This window comes from Salminus brasiliensis, chromosome 25 (genome assembly GCF_030463535.1).
Source record: "Salminus brasiliensis chromosome 25, fSalBra1.hap2, whole genome shotgun sequence".
NCBI lineage: Eukaryota > Metazoa > Chordata > Actinopteri > Characiformes > Bryconidae > Salminus > Salminus brasiliensis.
This window is the reverse complement of record NC_132902.1, coordinates 7646392-7662850: the sequence shown is the minus strand read 5'-3', so window position 1 is coordinate 7662850 and position 16459 is coordinate 7646392. Positions and strand designations below refer to the sequence as shown.

At 40.1% G+C, this 16459-nt stretch overlaps 1 protein-coding gene across 10 annotated transcripts in view; it reads left to right on the top strand.

Annotated features, from left to right (window-relative positions):
- Nucleotides 1–16459, top strand: part of dgkza (diacylglycerol kinase, zeta a) — a 132075-nt gene that overhangs the window by 103664 nt on the left and 11952 nt on the right. For 9 of the 10 annotated variants that reach the window (XM_072671038.1, XM_072671039.1, XM_072671040.1 and 6 more), the window contains 3 exons: nucleotides 958–1017; nucleotides 14983–15017; nucleotides 16265–16314. In XM_072671038.1, coding sequence (XP_072527139.1) covers nucleotides 958–1017; nucleotides 14983–15017; nucleotides 16265–16314 — 145 coding nt within the window. The remainder of the gene's footprint in view (nucleotides 1–957; nucleotides 1018–14982; nucleotides 15018–16264; nucleotides 16315–16459) is intronic. The other variant, XM_072671035.1, reaches the window with a different exon arrangement.

The following is a 16459-nucleotide window of genomic DNA, read 5'->3' as shown; positions in this document are numbered from 1 at the left end:
ACAATTCACCGTTCCCCGCTCTCTAAATACGATGCAGGGACTCGCTTACCTCCTGTGGGACACAAAGGGGAAAATGGAAAATGTGAAAAAGTAACTGAGCGCATGTTCAACCCAAAAACGACACACACTTCTCTGCTTGACACGTATGCGCTTATTGCGAGAACTGATACGCTAGTGAGCTCGATTAGCTGCTGCTGTCTACTTTAGGTAGCAGAATCCTCACACACATGAGAATGAGGGATGATACTAAACCTGATCTCTAACTTCTGACAAAATGTCTCTTAGAATAGTATTTAGAATAGGTGAAAAATCTAATTTATACAGTTTGCACTTACTCCAGATATGGCCGATTAGCCTCTCAGTCTCCAGTGTTATTCACAAAGGCCACACTTTCCTAGTTTAATTAGTTGGTCTCGGCCTTTAACAGTTCTTGTGCGCTTCTTTTTGGTTGAAATAAAACCTGAACATGCTGCCACACTGAGTTGGTGGGCCCTGGTCTATTATTTGTTAGTAACGTTGGCCTTATAGCTCCAGTGCCAAGCAAAATTTGGACACCAAACCTGTCTATGTTGATTGATTAAATCTGGGGTAAATAGAAAACCATGTGAATTAGATTTCTCACTAAACAATTCCTTTGAGATAATTGGATCATTTTACGGGTTTGTTCTAAATGATTGTCAGATCTGTCAGCAATGTGGCTTCAGTTGCTGTGACCCCAAGCTTTGGGAAATCAGTATTATATAATACACTTTGTATTAGTATTAAAAATAACAGAACCGCACAACTTCAAATAGACAAGAAGTTGCGTACTAAATTTACAGCAGTATGGAGCAGTGTAATCTCTAGCACAGCACAGCAGTGATAATTGAGGAATGTGTTTTTTTTATGATTTATGATTTCAGTTCTTCTTTTGATTTGTTTTTGGTTTATTGTTGTTTTGGTTTTGTTGTTTTGAAGGGCGGGGGGTGTTCATCGCTCAAACACAACCGCAGCCGATTTCAAACCAGCTCAAATCAGGTGAGATTCAGCTCCACTCACACACTCTTACCTCTTACAAAATCCTTCCATCACTCTCACCTCTTTCTCCTCCTCCCTTCTGCTGTTCTCTCAGGCACATTTCTTTCCTTTTCTTCCTACTTGCCTCACTTCTCCTCACCTCTCCACTTTCCCTGTCACACTACATCTCCCCATGTCTTTTCTCTCTCTGTTCACCTCTGTTCACTGCTGTCTTTTTACACGTCTTTCTCATCTCCTCTGTCTTGTTTGCTCTTCTCTTCCCTTTTTTCCCTCTTGTTTTCTTCTCTCTTCATCTCAATTGCTCTTCTTTCCTTTCTCATTTCTCTTTCTGGTTTTCTTACACTGTCTCGAAGTCTCTCTCTTCATTACTTTTCTATCTCTATTACTCTCACTGTCTTTCAGGGTCCTCTCTCTCTCTCTCTCTTGCTTTCTCTATCTCTATCTTTCTCTATTCCTTATGTTCTCATTTGTCCTCTCTCTTTTTATTACATGCCATCTTAAAGAGTCCCCTCTGTCTGTTCTCTTCTCTCTCTCTCTCTCTCTCTCTCTCTCTCTCTCTCTCTCTCTCTCTCTCTCTCTCTCCCTCTCTCTCTCTCTCTCAGTCTCATTTGTCCTCTCTCTTTTTCTCACATACTATTTTAAAGAGTCCCCTATGTCTTTTCTCTCTCTCTCTCTCTCTCTCTCGCTCTCGCTCTCTCTCTCTGTCTCTTTTGTTCTCTCTCTTTTTCTCACATGCTATCTTTGAATCCCCCAGTCTCGTCTCACTCTCCTCTCTCTCTCTCTCTCTATCTGTGTTAATGTTGGTCTATCTCTCCTCAGCTCTGTTTAGGTGGTGGATATTAGCGTTTAAAGTTGAAGTTAGCTCACAAATGAGCTTTGCTTTATTCCCTGGGCGGGTTGTTACTGACCGCCGGTCACTCTGCCCAGCTATGACTGTTAGTTTTCTTGTCCCCGTACGAAGATGAAATGAACTTTCACTGCCAGCGCACAGACAGCAGGGGGACATTTTTGCGGTTATTATTTTTTGCTGGAATGTTCTGTCTCTCATTAGAGTCCAGCTGTTTCTCCTGGCACAACCTCGGAGAGCACAACACACACGCGTGCACAAACACACACACACACGCACCCCAGTGCAGACCATTAAAGAGGAGACTGATGAGGATAGTGTCGAGGTCCACATGCCATCCTGCTCTATACTGCAGCCTGCTTTACAGACTCCAGGGACAGTTCTCTTCTCAGTGGAACTCCACAGCATGCCAGAGCTGTGTGCAGTAGTGGGTTGTAAACTACATTGCCAAACTAGATGCACAAAATGATGTTGCGTTTATAGTCTGCTCAATGTAGCCACTTGAAATCTGAACTGAGGACCAGATGTGCTAAACCTTTTACTGCCATGTTCTGACAGTTATATTCATATACATGTGTTATTGGTATTGATGAATAATTTGTAAAGTATGTCACAGTTTCTATCAGTGCTACTCCGAGCTTGTCACTGCTTTGCTGGTGAATTTGATCCATTACAGAAATATTGTGATATTTACTGTGAGAAAGTAAGTGGTATATACCATTACAGTAATGTAACTACCTCCTGTAACTGTCCTGTTACAAAGTATTACATACATTAAATACATTACACTTTTTGCAATCATGCTACAGTTAAAGAGTTCCAAGCCCGAGTTACACCACACAGTAAATTGTCCAATTTTAGCAATTTGTTTCTGTGCACAGACTTAGATTATTTGCCCTCTGAATGCACTTTAGCCCCGCCAGAGCACATTTACATTAAAGGCATTAAGCAGATATTCTTTTCCAGAGCAGCTTACAATGTGCTTCACTGTTTACTCAGAAAATATCCATAGCTTTGTGTAGGCTAGAATCCAAAAGATACCTCAAGCTTAGATGTGCTGCCAAATAGAAAAGTCAGAAAAGGTACGTAGACATTCATTGCTTACATACTAAACTTTGCCTGAATGTTGAATCAAGTAAGACTTGTACAACCGTAAGCCGTAAGTGCTGATTTAGGTACTCTTGAAAGAGAAGGGTCTTCAGTCAACGTTAGGACACCAAGGGGAAGTCAGAAAAAGGGTTCCACCAAGGAGTTACATAGCTGAACTGAAGAACTTTGCAGACAATCAAACGTTAGAGTACAGTCTGAATGGATTCCACCAGCAGCCTCTGAAAATGGAGAATGTGAAAAAAAGGTAAATGCAGCAAGTTGTGTAAATAAAGGAAATGAATGCCAAACATTTATGTGCTGCAGAGCTTTTAAATTAAACAAAAATTGGCTCAAGCAACAATTGAGCTTCACAAACAGTGGTGAGAACAGCAGCAAGTTTCTCTAAGTCATGGTGGTTTTGCTCTTTCTGTACCCTAAAAACTCAAGCTCAAGTGTTCATGCAAGTTCAGGTATGATCGCAAGTCGAGGACTGAGAGACTGATTCCTGCAGAAATCAGTTCAATAGAGTGATATACCCAGTCTTTTCTTTTTTTTGAAGGGCTGAAGAAGTTGTGTGATGTGTATGGGGCTTTACTCTTGTCTTTTAGAGAACAACATTTCACAAAGGTTTTTTTATGCAAAGCAGATTTTATCTATGTCTATTAGCCATGCCAGGAAGCCTGTCCTTGTGTGTAACTTTCATGTTCATGGCTACCATAGAGCAGGCACCCTAACATCGACAGGCAGTCTCTCAAAGTATTTAATAACACAAATCTAATTAACAAAGATCCCAGTGATGAAGACGAAAGAACCTCAACATCAGCTAAACAGATCTTGCTTGATTTTCAACATATGTCTAACCCTTTGAGCTTTGTGTTAATTTATCCATAAAGGTTTTATTTGGAAGCAGCTGCTATTGAACTTTTTATAGACTAAAAGGCAGTGACAGACATGCCTCTTAAACAATGTTGTCTGTTATTGTATATTATTATTTATACTATTTTACCATATTTATTTGTACTGTTTTTACTATTTCTCTCTAGATACAGATAGGATGTATAGGGTTTTTAGAGTTTGTACTTTACTTCCAGTAGACACAGATTTGTATGGATTGTAATTGCAGGTTGAGAAAGGTCAGTCATTTCTAATCTATTGTTTTTTAGTTAACCACCCTAACACTGATTGTGGTGTTATATGTTTGCCATGCTGCCCACTGTGTACTGTTCTTCATACATATGCATTTAGGGACAGGTCATGAGAAATGTGGGAGGAATGGGTGCTGATATTGGAAATGTGGCTGATTACATATTCCGTTCAATTATTCAAAACCTCTTTAAGCGCGCTTGTGTGGAATTTTCTTCAACTCATAAATCCAGCACTATATATTAGTCCAGGCATGTAAACAGTAGCAGCTTGACAGAGGTACACGCCTCAAACACATACATAAAGAATGTTAATAGAATAGCACTTTCAGCCTTAGCCTAGCAGGCTAGTCATTTTTAAAGAGTGACTGCTGTTTCTCCATCACCTATGCTGCTTTTGTCTATTTTGTCCCAAGCTTTTTGATGGCAGCAGTATTTTATTGCATATGTTGGGCTTTCATTGAATTCTTTTTCTCTGAATTCACTGTCCTATTTTAATTATAAAATTCTATTTACAGGGTCAAATATGTGCATACACCCACTTTGGTTTTTAATTGAGTGGTGCTAATAGTACCTAAATGCCCATTCATTTGCCATGACATTTGTTAGTGATCAGCTGGTAGCTTCTCTATGTCTGCACCAAAATGGTTTCTCATCAGATTGATTAACACACAGAACTGTGGGATCCAAAGTCCAAAGAGATTAAGTGCAGATTTGAGAAAGTCTGTTAATTAGTGCAAGTTATTGCTATATGGTTCAGATGGTCAAGAGCAAGCAGAGAACTATGAAGTTGCAGGCCTGCCATCAACTGAAAGCTGATAAACCACAGTCTTTAGTCAACCATGAAATCCCTTTCTCTAAAATTCAGTACTCTGACCACATGAACACAAAAAAAGGTCCTGAGGAAAGTTTTATAGTCAGATGAGACAAAAAAGGTAAACTGCACCAAATTTTAAAATTGGTGGTATTGGTGGTGGAAACATGCTCTGGTGCTGTTTTACTGGAACTGGTACATTGTGTAAAAAGAAGGGTTAATTCTGCTGTATGTATATATACATATTTAAATAATTAAAATCCTGATATAACCATAACATTCATATTCATATTATGAGTGTGTGTAATTTTAGGCCACAACTGCATGCACAAATGCTACGAGATCACAGGAACTGTCATTCTCCGGCACGTGGAAGTGTTCATTCTGTTCTCTGCAAAATTGATTTACTCTCTCTTGTCCCCTTCTGCTTAATTGTGCTTATGAATGGGAGAAGTAATTGGCTGGGGTTTTGGGCCCGGCTCTCTGTTGTATGAAAATGGGGAGTTTCATAGTAACGAATGCGCCTTTGTTTTTAATGGGATTATTAAACGCTAATCAGCTTATTGGGCCCAGCCCCATCTGGGAGGGGGCGGAGGCGCAGAGAGACCAAAAACATTTTATCGTCATCCCACAATATGGGTATGAGAGCGGAGAAGAAGAGGGAGAGCGAGAGAGAAGTAATTGAGCAATATCTGCTTTGGTGTATATTACGGAATATTCTCTGGGGTGCAGAGTCTGAGACAGTTGGATGAAAACAGAAGTTGGGTTACTGGAGCATACAAATATGATGGCTTTTGAGAGACTGCGAGTGCCATGGTTTTCCGGAAGAGCTGGTTGTTTAATTTGAAAGAGGCACGACTGCACATATTTTAAAAATGTAAATGTTATGTTTATAATATTCTCAGGCACATTTTTTTTTATTTAATTACGTTTCAGAGCTCAAATGTTGCAAAAATGTATTTAGACCTACTTCTGCCTAAATGTCACTAAAACGCAATCTTCCAACTAACCACACTGTACACTGTTATCATAACATCATTTTTTAATATTCTAAAATTGACAGATTTGCAAACGTGTTTTCTTTGGAGACCCTTGCTCTATGTTTTGGAGCAGGTTTAGTAATACTCCAATTAATTATTTGTCTTGTGGTAAAACCCCATTTTCTTTATCATAATCCATGGCCCTAACTGTTTTGCATACATTCATAATAGACAAGCAGCTTTATGAGTGTACAACGCACAAGAATTTGAGGCACACAATTTTATTTTTTGCAGGTTTTCTGAAATCAAAACCGGGTCAAAAATATACATGCAGTCAACTTAATATTTGGTTAAATATCCCTTAGCAAGTTGCACGTAGACCAGACACTTTTGGTAGCCACCAACAAGCTTCTAGTTAGATATTTGACCACTCGTGTTGGTAGAGGTTACTTTTAAGTTACAGACTAATAAATATAAAGAATCCCTTTAAGTATAGTCTTGTTTAGTTCACATTAAAGATTTTTTTATGCCCTCTGCTCTATTTTTCTTATTAAAAAGCTAAAAGCTTTTCAACCTAAGATGCAAGCTTCATGCCCTGCAAACTTCTATTCATTGTTTGCCATTCATTTTGAGTTGAACTGTCTCTTAAAGCCCCAGATAAAGGACTTGGTCTGTGCAGATTTGAGGCTCAGATAGAGGCCAGTATTGCTGTCTCTTTCCCTATTTCATTCACTGCTATCCAGCACCCTTTATCACAGTTGAAATTGTCTCTACCAGACACAGCGAGAAAATTTCCCCGGCTATAGTTTAAGTTTAGTCTTGGAGTAAATTACATTGTCAGTGGTAATTGAAAATCCACTGTAGTTATGGCCTACATGTAATCTATGTATCCATTCACCTCTTAAATCTGACTACTAATTAAAGAGAAACACTGCAACCCCCAGTCAGTAATCAATAGCATAATGTGTTTGTGATGTGTGGCTCAGCTGTATAAAGGGTTCATAGAAGAGGGTGGTGTCATTGTGCATGACTTGATTGTCTGCGAATGACGTCTGGAGCCAATACTGTTTCACAGCAAAATGGATAGGAATGGATTGATCTTAGGCATTGCATTGTTGTGCACAGCATCTGACACATGGTGTCTTTTTGGGATGTTTTTTAGTTGGGATGTAATACCAAACTTTCACTGCATATGGCCTCTTCCTACAGAGAATGGCAACCAGATGCAATTCCTGATTGAGGCTATATGAGGCTTTTCAGAGGATTAGCTACCAACTAACCAAGCATGCTAACAATCAATGCAAGCCACCAAATGATTTATTTATTTATTTATTTATTTATTTTTATTTATTTATTTATTTCATAGCAACTGTTACTAGGTTGGACACATTTTACAGACTGTCAACAAAGCCCTATAATACTATTTTGTATATGTTGGTTTTTGTCAAACTATGGGTATTTTTTTATTTATTATTATAATGTTTCTACATAGAATAGTATAGTATAGAAAATAGTTTCCAGTTAAGAATCCTATACTACTGAACTGGTCTTAGAAACAGCAACAGCAATTTCTCGATTAGTCCAGTTCTACCAGAATGTTTGCGGTCACACATAGTGCTACCAAGCTGGGAAGGTGAAGGCTGGCAAATGCTTCCTTTAACTTAAATAAAGTCAGCCACTGCCTCTTTTCAAACTGCATAACATCTTTGGACTGCCTCTTTTCTAACATAACATCATTGGACAGCTGAGCTAACTTGAGCAGAATGCTGACTGCCAGTTCTGTTACATCAGCTAACAGATGCCTCTTGTTGGCTACCACCGCACTGAGAGATGGGGCGAGAGGGATGCCCATGCTTCCCACCCAGAGAGTGCGAAGCCAACTCCCTTGCTCCCTTGGGCTCCCAGCTATGGATGGCTGTGCCATCGATGGGCCTGATTTGTCTCCACAGCACGACCTGTCACACAAATAGAATATAATTTGAAATAATAACACACTATAAATGTAGGTGGTTTCCCTCTTACGTCATTTAGTCACCAATTTCTCAGACAGTGCCACAAAAGGTGAGGCTGAAGTCTAGCTCATGCTTCCTCTGAGACATTTGTGAAGCACCAACTCATTATCTTAAACTGCAGCTGATGCTATGTAATTGAAAAACTGAACATGCTAACTGCTAATTATGTTATGTAACCTAACAGACACATTGGCTTGCATTATGCCGAGAGATTGGCAAGGGGGAGGGTCACCTGGAGAGGGCAAGGCCAGTTGTGCTCTCCTGGACTCCTGGCCACAAATGACTGTGATATCTGCTCGAACTTGCCTTTGTAAAGTCTGGCCCACCCAGCAACAATGGCTACCAAAGAATGTGTATGTGGGCTTAGCATTAATAGGCAATTTAGCCTGAGTCTGTTTGCATAATGGGAATTAGTGGCTTTTGGTGGATTCCTTAACAGTAACAGTACTGGATTTTGTGTAACTATTGCCTTTAACAGAATATGGGGGCAGAATGTGGCATGGTTGTGAAATGTGCACACAATTTTATAGCAAATGGTGGCAAATTAGGCTGGGTTTAACTCAGCAGGAGTTTTTTTTCAGTGCTTTGATTTGATTTGAGCTCTTCTCTGTCAGCCTAGTATTATCTGATAGTTTGGCACAGGCCACATGCTGTTCTCCATCTAATGAGAAGTTGCTCTTTTTTTTTTTTTTGAATAATTGGCCAAATATCCTATTTGCAAATCCTTTTGAAAGTTTAGAAAATTACCAGTGATCATAGCTATCACAGAAACAAAACCCCCATGAGTGAGTATGCGTGTGTGTGTGGGTGTGTGTACAGCCGCGGTGGGTCTTGCTGGAGTGTGTATGCTGAGGGAAGGTCAGTAATTGCAGCTCTAGCCAGGTATGCAATCAGTCAGGAATGGCTCTGCCGTGTTCAAATGCTGATTATGTTCATTTAGACTGAAGTGGGGATGAATTAGTGCCAGATACTGTGGCTGAGGACAAGAAAGAGAGGAAACTTATAGAGAATAAGAGGGAAGGAGATGGAGAGGGATTCCTCAATAGGAAAAAGAGAAGCAGAGGGAAAGTTATGGGATAAGTGTGAGAGTGAGAAAACAGTAGCCTTTAGGAATAGTTTGGCAGAAAATCATAATTTCTATTGCTAATGTGGTTTCTGATATATATATATATATATATATATATATATATATATATATATATATATATATATATATATATATATATGGTTGGTATGGCGCAACAGATAACACCACTATCAGCCAGTGAGCTACCACACCATGTGGGAGACCAGGGTTCGATTCCCAGTCTGGGTCACTATGCTGTGCTACACCAATAAGAGTCCTTGGGCAAGACTCCTAACACTACATTGGCCCTCCTCTGTGATATGAATAACCTTGTATGTCGCTCTGGATAAGAGCGTCTGCTAAATGCCATAAATGTAAATGTAAATGTAAATATATATATATATATAATAACAAACGAGAAAGAGAGAAAGAGTTAGTGAAATAGCTCTGTTTCAGTTCAGGGTGTCTGCTAAGATTAGAGAAGAGAATCTGAGACACAGTGATGAGAGCTGTGTTCAGTTAGGTGACAGTGTCGGTGGGTTTATTTTAAATCAGGCAGGCGCAAAAACAGCCTCATGGTCTTTGTGCAGTGATCTTGCTAGCAGCATGTTAGTGCTAAGCATATGGGCTAAATGTCTTTCTGTGCTTTTTGTTGTAAATCGCAGCATTATGATATATAAGCAACAGGGAGCCATTTAAGGGCAACTTAAATTCATATGTACATATGCACATTTTTCAAACCTTATTCCTTTAGAATTAAGCAGACAGTTTTTGTTACTGTGCTTTTAAGAGTAAAACACGGTATGTAAAGGACCTCTGATTGGCTGCCCTTTTCAAAAAACAGTCTGCAGAAACACTTGATGATTGATTTTAACACAAGTACGCTTGCTAAACTGCTTTAGGCAGAACAGACGGATATATGTAAATATGTTACGTCACACCCTGCTGCTTTTGCAGCTTAGTTTTAATGTATGGACTGGAGTGAACCTACAATTTTAAGCTTTAGCATTGGTAATAGAGTTGTAGATTACATTAAACCTATTTATTAAAAAAGTGCTAGTATTTAGCCATGTAGCCTGTATACTGCTAACAGGGTACGGTATGAACTTCTATTATTTGTTTGCTACATTAGCCTCATAGCTTCATTCCAAAATGAGACACACTTCAGATACAAGGCAATAATTATGAAAAGGGGAAAACTGTGTAATTGTTTTAACTGGGGAGGCAGTGCAATGTAAGTGATTACTGACCACATTGAAGATTGTACCCTCTCATGTATCATAGGTGTGTGAATCAGTACATCAGTATAATAAGTACATGCAAAGCAATGCAAACTGACTAGGTTTTAGCTGTAAGTTTTGACAGTTCTTGGTTCCAAGGATTTTAATACCATCTCTTGCTGAAATCTGCTTCTCCTTTACTTCACTGAAGTGTCAGTCACGTGCTGATGATTACAGTATGTGTTGTTCTCAGGGTCAGTCCTTTTATTGACGTTTAAGGATATTGCAGGCTGCAATAGACTGTTGAGGGCTGCAGCCTCTTTTTATGTTGAGGCATGTAGCAGTGAACAGGCCTCAGGGCAGGAGAACATGAGAATAGTGAGTGTGTGTGTGTGTGTGTGTGCACACGTACAGAGACGTGGCGGGGTCAGTCCAGATTTATGAGTCTGGAGCCCAAGAGCTGTTCCTAATTATGGGACACACACACCAGATTCCTCCACTGTGGTGTGTGGTTGCCAGTGTACACACACACGCACGAACATACAGACACACAGAACACACTCTGGGACAAACCATTAGTAGCAGGGACTCATAAGTGCTGTTTTTCTCCTTATTTCGTCTCTCTCTCTCTCTCTCTCTCTCTCTCTGATAGTTAAGTGAGTGTACGACATGGGAGAAGTATTTAAGGTTTATTGTTTTTGACTTGACCCTGATCTGACCCCTCATGTCTGCACTCCAGAGCAACTCCCATGCCCTAAGTGACCCCTAAGGTGGAGTAGGGTTCAGAAATCAACAACAGGTCTCTCAGAAATGAACAACAGGTTTGACTTGGCAGTGAGATGGACAGGACTGCACTGTTTACAAAGTGAATAGCCTGTTTGATAATACACAGTAAAGGACTAATCCATCCTTAAAGCAGAGGTTGTTTGCTCACAACACATATTTTTACCTTAAAATAACAGCTTCTAAATCATAATCCTTCATTGACCTGTAATAAGGAGAATAGTGTCTCTATCATTGCTACTCCAGGCTGGAAAGCTGCTACCTGCATTGTGTAACTTTGGTGAAGCAGACAGGACAGCACTCACAAGAACTGTGTAATGCGAAATCATTTTTGTGTTAAAATCTTGTAATATTACTCTACCGCATCAGTCCATATTCACTGGGATGAACGTGTGTTAATACATTACCAGCATAGTCGTGTGTTTGAATAAGATGTCAGAAAAATAGCTGCGGTTGAGCACTATTGAACTGGTAGAATCGCACAGTAGAATAGTAGGTAGAATCGCACAGTAACCGACGTTATTTAAAATGTTTATCCAGTGGTTGTTCAGTGGGGAAAGTGTACAAGTGTGTGGTGTGTAAGGATAACAGTTAGGAGTCTTTGTTTAGAGTCAATGAGTTTTTAGTTCTTTTCTAAGTAGAGGGAATAGGGATGTAAGAAAATATCAATACACTTGTATCATGATATCGATCTCATCGATAAAAAAAAAAAAAGTTTTTTATTGAATATTTTACATGTAAAGGCGGGTGGCAGACAGTGGTTCATTGTGTGTTGTGTTTAAATCCCGACCACTAGGAAGCAGTGTTGTACTCTTCAGATCCCACTGTTGAATTGTAACCCCTGTATCATAATACTTATCGTATTGTCAGGTTCTTGCTAATACACAGCCTTAACAGCTAAGGGCATGGATATAAATGTGTGTGGTAAGGGACTGTATTCTACAGATTTTATACACAGGGATTAGGTTTCTTTAACAAGCCCTGGATGGATGTGATGGATGAGGAAAAGCAGTTAAATGTGCATGGAGTTCTCCATGAGCAGGACTGGAGAACACTGTTTGGAGTGTTCGGAGAAGCAGGAGATTTGTGTTTCAAAGCTTCATCACTGCTAATGCTCATCTCGCCTGCTCTCCTCAGGGTATTTTTGGTTTTAGAAATACCTGCACCCCCCCCCCCCTCCCTTTCTCCCTCTCTTCCTCTCTCGCTCTCTCCCTCTTCCTCTCCTTCACTCCTTTCTCTCAGTGGGGAGCAGATTACTGGCATCACTGTCACTGTGCCTTTCAAATTGATGCTTTTGACAAGGCATGCTGCTGCTTTGATCAAATTTTCATCAAGACGAGCACTGCATGTTCAGTAGAGACAGTGTGTGCATCGAGTGGAAGGGTGGAGACCCTTGTGAAGAGAGATGACTGTCAAGGGGGGCTATTTCTCCTTTTAATTGCAATTAACACAATAACACAGCCTACTCAACCAACATATTCATTACCAGGGAGAAGGTTTTTTTCTCTTCTCACTGTATGCTCATTCTTACTTCCTTGCTCTTTTTCTTAATTTCCTGATTTATTTCTGTTTTTTTCAAGAGTTTTGCTTGTTTATTCCAGCTGATGCGGTCTGATCAAACACAGGCAAAGAATTTTCTAGATGATAAATAGCAATAAACGAGAGAAACAAAACCACAGTGCGTCCGGCAGAGCTGCAAAATAAAAAGCTTGTTATTCACAGTGTTGGCCTCTGCAGCACTCTCTTTTTTTTCAGCATTGTTATTTGTGTGTTTGTGTGTGTGTGTGTGTGTGTGTGTGTGTGTGCTGTAAGTACACTTGCACTGATGTTCCCAGTAAATGCTTAATGGGTGTTTTGATGAATAAAAGTCTCCTAATCTAATAAAAAATTCTCCTAATCGAATAAACCAATACTTTGGGTCAAAATAATTATAAATAATTTTTTTTGTGATGCATTTTTCATTTCATTCATTTTATGACATCATAAAACGTGTGGAGTTTGGCATTATTTCTAAAGTAGTACTTTCACACACATTCACACGTTCAGAATTATTAAGGAAAGAAGGTCAGCTCAACATCTGTCCTGCATCCTTTTATCTCCATTAGCTCTCTCCAACGGGTAAAAGCCAGTACGTGATTTACTCTTGTCTTGTCTTGTCTTGCCTTTCTTCAGTTTCTTTGCAGCCTGCTGCCATAATGTCCACACTGGGAATACCATACTAGCTTCTTCTTTTGGCTAGATGAAGTGTGTGTCTTATAGATTATTGTTGATGTGCTCAGTGTGGCATAGACAAAAACGCCTCCCTATTATAAGTCAGAGTACCAGATAAATGATTGTGAAGCTGTTATTTAAAGGAAACATTCAAGAAAAAAAAATAAAACAGAATTGTCAAACAATCTAAAAATGTTCATTCATCACATTAAGACTTGTGGGATACTGAATAGAGGTTGTGATGCAGACAGTGGTCTGAGGAACGACAGTGATACCTTCAAGGGTCTTGTAGAGTGAGCAGCCAAAAATCATCCATCCACTGGTTTGGCTATAAAGAGATCGGACTCAGAATCACCAACGTGATCACTGTAGCACAAATGAAGCAGTAGGCTAATTGTCTCATCTCTCATTCTGAAAATAGTCATCAGATGCCGTTGACCTGTTTGTCCGACCAGACCTGCTGTGCTCCAGCTGTGTTTGTGTGTGTGTTTTGTACATGTGTTTGTGCATGCATGACTCAGATAGCACCATATCTAGCACAGATGGAGAGCAGGCCAGACAGCAACCCCCCACTGAGGGAATAAGTGGATAAATGCTCGACTGGAGATGTATTTGTGTGTGTGTGTGTGTGTGTGTGTGTGTGTGTGTGAGAGAGAGAGAGAGAGAGAGAGAGAGAGAGAGAGAGAGAGAGCGAGCGAGAGAGAAAGAAAGAGAGAAAGAGAGATGAACTACTGAGGGAATTACACTAGGGTGGAGGAGTTAGTGTTGTTTGGGTCTAAGGGCAAAGCCAGACCCTTCAGGACAGCAACACTCATTAATCTAACAGTCTCTGCTGTACTCCTTCTAAAATGCTCTTTTTCTTAAATCCTTTAGAACTAATCATATTAGCTTTGTGTTGCATTTGGAAAGACTCTTCATTGAATTTGACTGACACGTCAAACGCTTGTTTGGATATGCTCCTGGCTGGATTTAGAATGGAATTTGGACAGATTCTGGTTTGGATCAGAGGTTGAATTTCTATAGGCTCTTGAGCTGAAATTGGACAGACTTTATTTTGATCTTTGGTTGAATTTGGACAAACTCTAGTGTTTATCTGGTATTGAATTGGACAGACTCTGGTTTGGATCTGGGGTTGAATTTGGACAACCTTTTAGTGTATATCTCTTATTGAATTGGACAGACTCTGGTTTGGATCTGGGGTTGAATTTGGACAGACTCTTGTTTGAATCTGGAGCTGGACTTGGGCAGAATTGGGTTTGGATCTGGGGTTAAATTGGGAAAGACTTTGGTTTTATGCTGGAGTTGAATTTGAATAGGCTCTGGTTTTTAATCTGGGGTTGAACAGACTGGTTTGAATCTGGAGTTGAATTTGGACAGACTTTGGTTTGTATCTGAGGTTAAATTTAAACAAACTGGTTTGAATCTGGAGTTGAAATCAGACAGACTCTGGTTTGTATCTGAGGTTGGCTCTGGTTTGGGTCAGAGGTTACAATTGTATAGACTCTGCCTGGATCTTGTGTTGAATTGGGATTAGATGTGGGGTAGTTTAGACTAATGTATTTTTGGAACACATTTTCACTGAATTGTGTTCGGACACTTATTGACCTTTTTGGAAGTGGGTAAAAGGGCCATGTATAACGCTGTGAGGTAAGTGTCCACAAACAGCAACCAAGAAGGATTAGCTATAATTTTGTCCAGTCTCCGCACATACATGCAATAGTGAATGTTTGGCATGTGTGGCATCACTGTAAAAAAAAAAAAGCCTTGTTGATGTTTCCTTTTGTCTGTGTGTCTCCTACAGGTCGGAAAAGAACGCTCTGAGCCTCAGCGGCCCAGGTAAATAGTCAGCACTAACACAACTAACAAGTTGTTCAACTCATGGAACATGGGAGAGCTGTGTTTAGTTGGTGCGTAAAGCTGAGTCAGTGTGTGTCAGATCTTCTCTCACTCTCTTTCTCTGAGTGTGAAATGCAGCACAGACAGAATAAAAGCAGCTCTGTGGAGAGGCTCAGCTCGGGCCAATCGATTTCCAAAGCCGGTAAAGAGGAAGGTGGGTGTTAAGTGTCAAACGCTCACTCGCCCTCTCTTTAACGAGCCATTGCCGAAAGTCGAAAGAAAGCCAGGTGCCAAAGCCCTGCTGTGTTTTTCCGCTGCTTTGTCGCCGGGGGAGAGAGAAAGGATAGTGAGGAGAAGGAAAGAACTCTTGTGGCCCTCAAGGCTCAACCAGGCACATCGAGGTTATCATCACTCATTGATTCGCATTAGCATTCCATGCTAGCGCTTCCAAACGCTTCCTGGCAGGAGCAGAAAAGGAATACATTTGCAGAACCTGGCACTGTGCATTCTCTCTGAACCAAGAAACTCGAAGACGCAGAGTTTTGAAGGCAGGATTGGAGCGAGTGTATCTTCAGACACAGGCTCGGCCTGAGCCACGCAGCTACGTTAGCCCCAATATCCAAGCCGGGATTTTTCCTGTTTTTTCCCCTCCCAGTTTACCAAGCAAACAGAGAGATTGGTGGATTAGGAAGGGTAATCTACAAAGGGCATCCTGAAGCTTTGAACCTAGATTTAGCATACTGAGACAGAAGCCGCAGAGGCAGCGTGCCCTAATGTGATTACGACCGCTAATTAAAATCTTATTTCCCCCCACTCTGTTTCCAAGCCCTCTGCCTCTAAAACATCAAAAATGCTAGTCTGCTTGTGAAACTCAGAATAACTGAATATTTTACAAATGCGTATTTATGCATGCACACATGCAAGTCAGGATTTGAATAATTGAGATGTCATACAAGGCAATCATTAGTTAAGAAATTATTCCTGTCAGAACATATTTTCTCATTATTTCACAGTCTGCATTTTGCTCAATCTCTGCGCTAGTCCTCAGAAAAAGGTGCTTAGCTTCATGGCTAGCTTTAATTGGATGAATATGCTATAATTTTCAAGGCTTACATCACTTAGTTTTCAGGTTACTGTTTGGCTAAATATATTTACCTGACTGCATCAATTAGTTCAGGTTGGCTTTCTTCAATGTGTAGGGTAAACAAATGCAGAAATACAAAATAAGGTCTGCCCTTGTTTTGCAGTATCTGCAGATGTGATAATCGAGTGTGTGAAGAACAAGGACCATCAGAAGGTAAGACGGAACTCTCCCAAACACATTCAGATCTCTAACGCTAATAAGCAGGATAATAATAATAAGATTTCATTATAAATGGAAAAAATGGCAATCATCAGTCCTAGCACCAGCCACTTCCATTATTTGTTATTAATAGACCTAC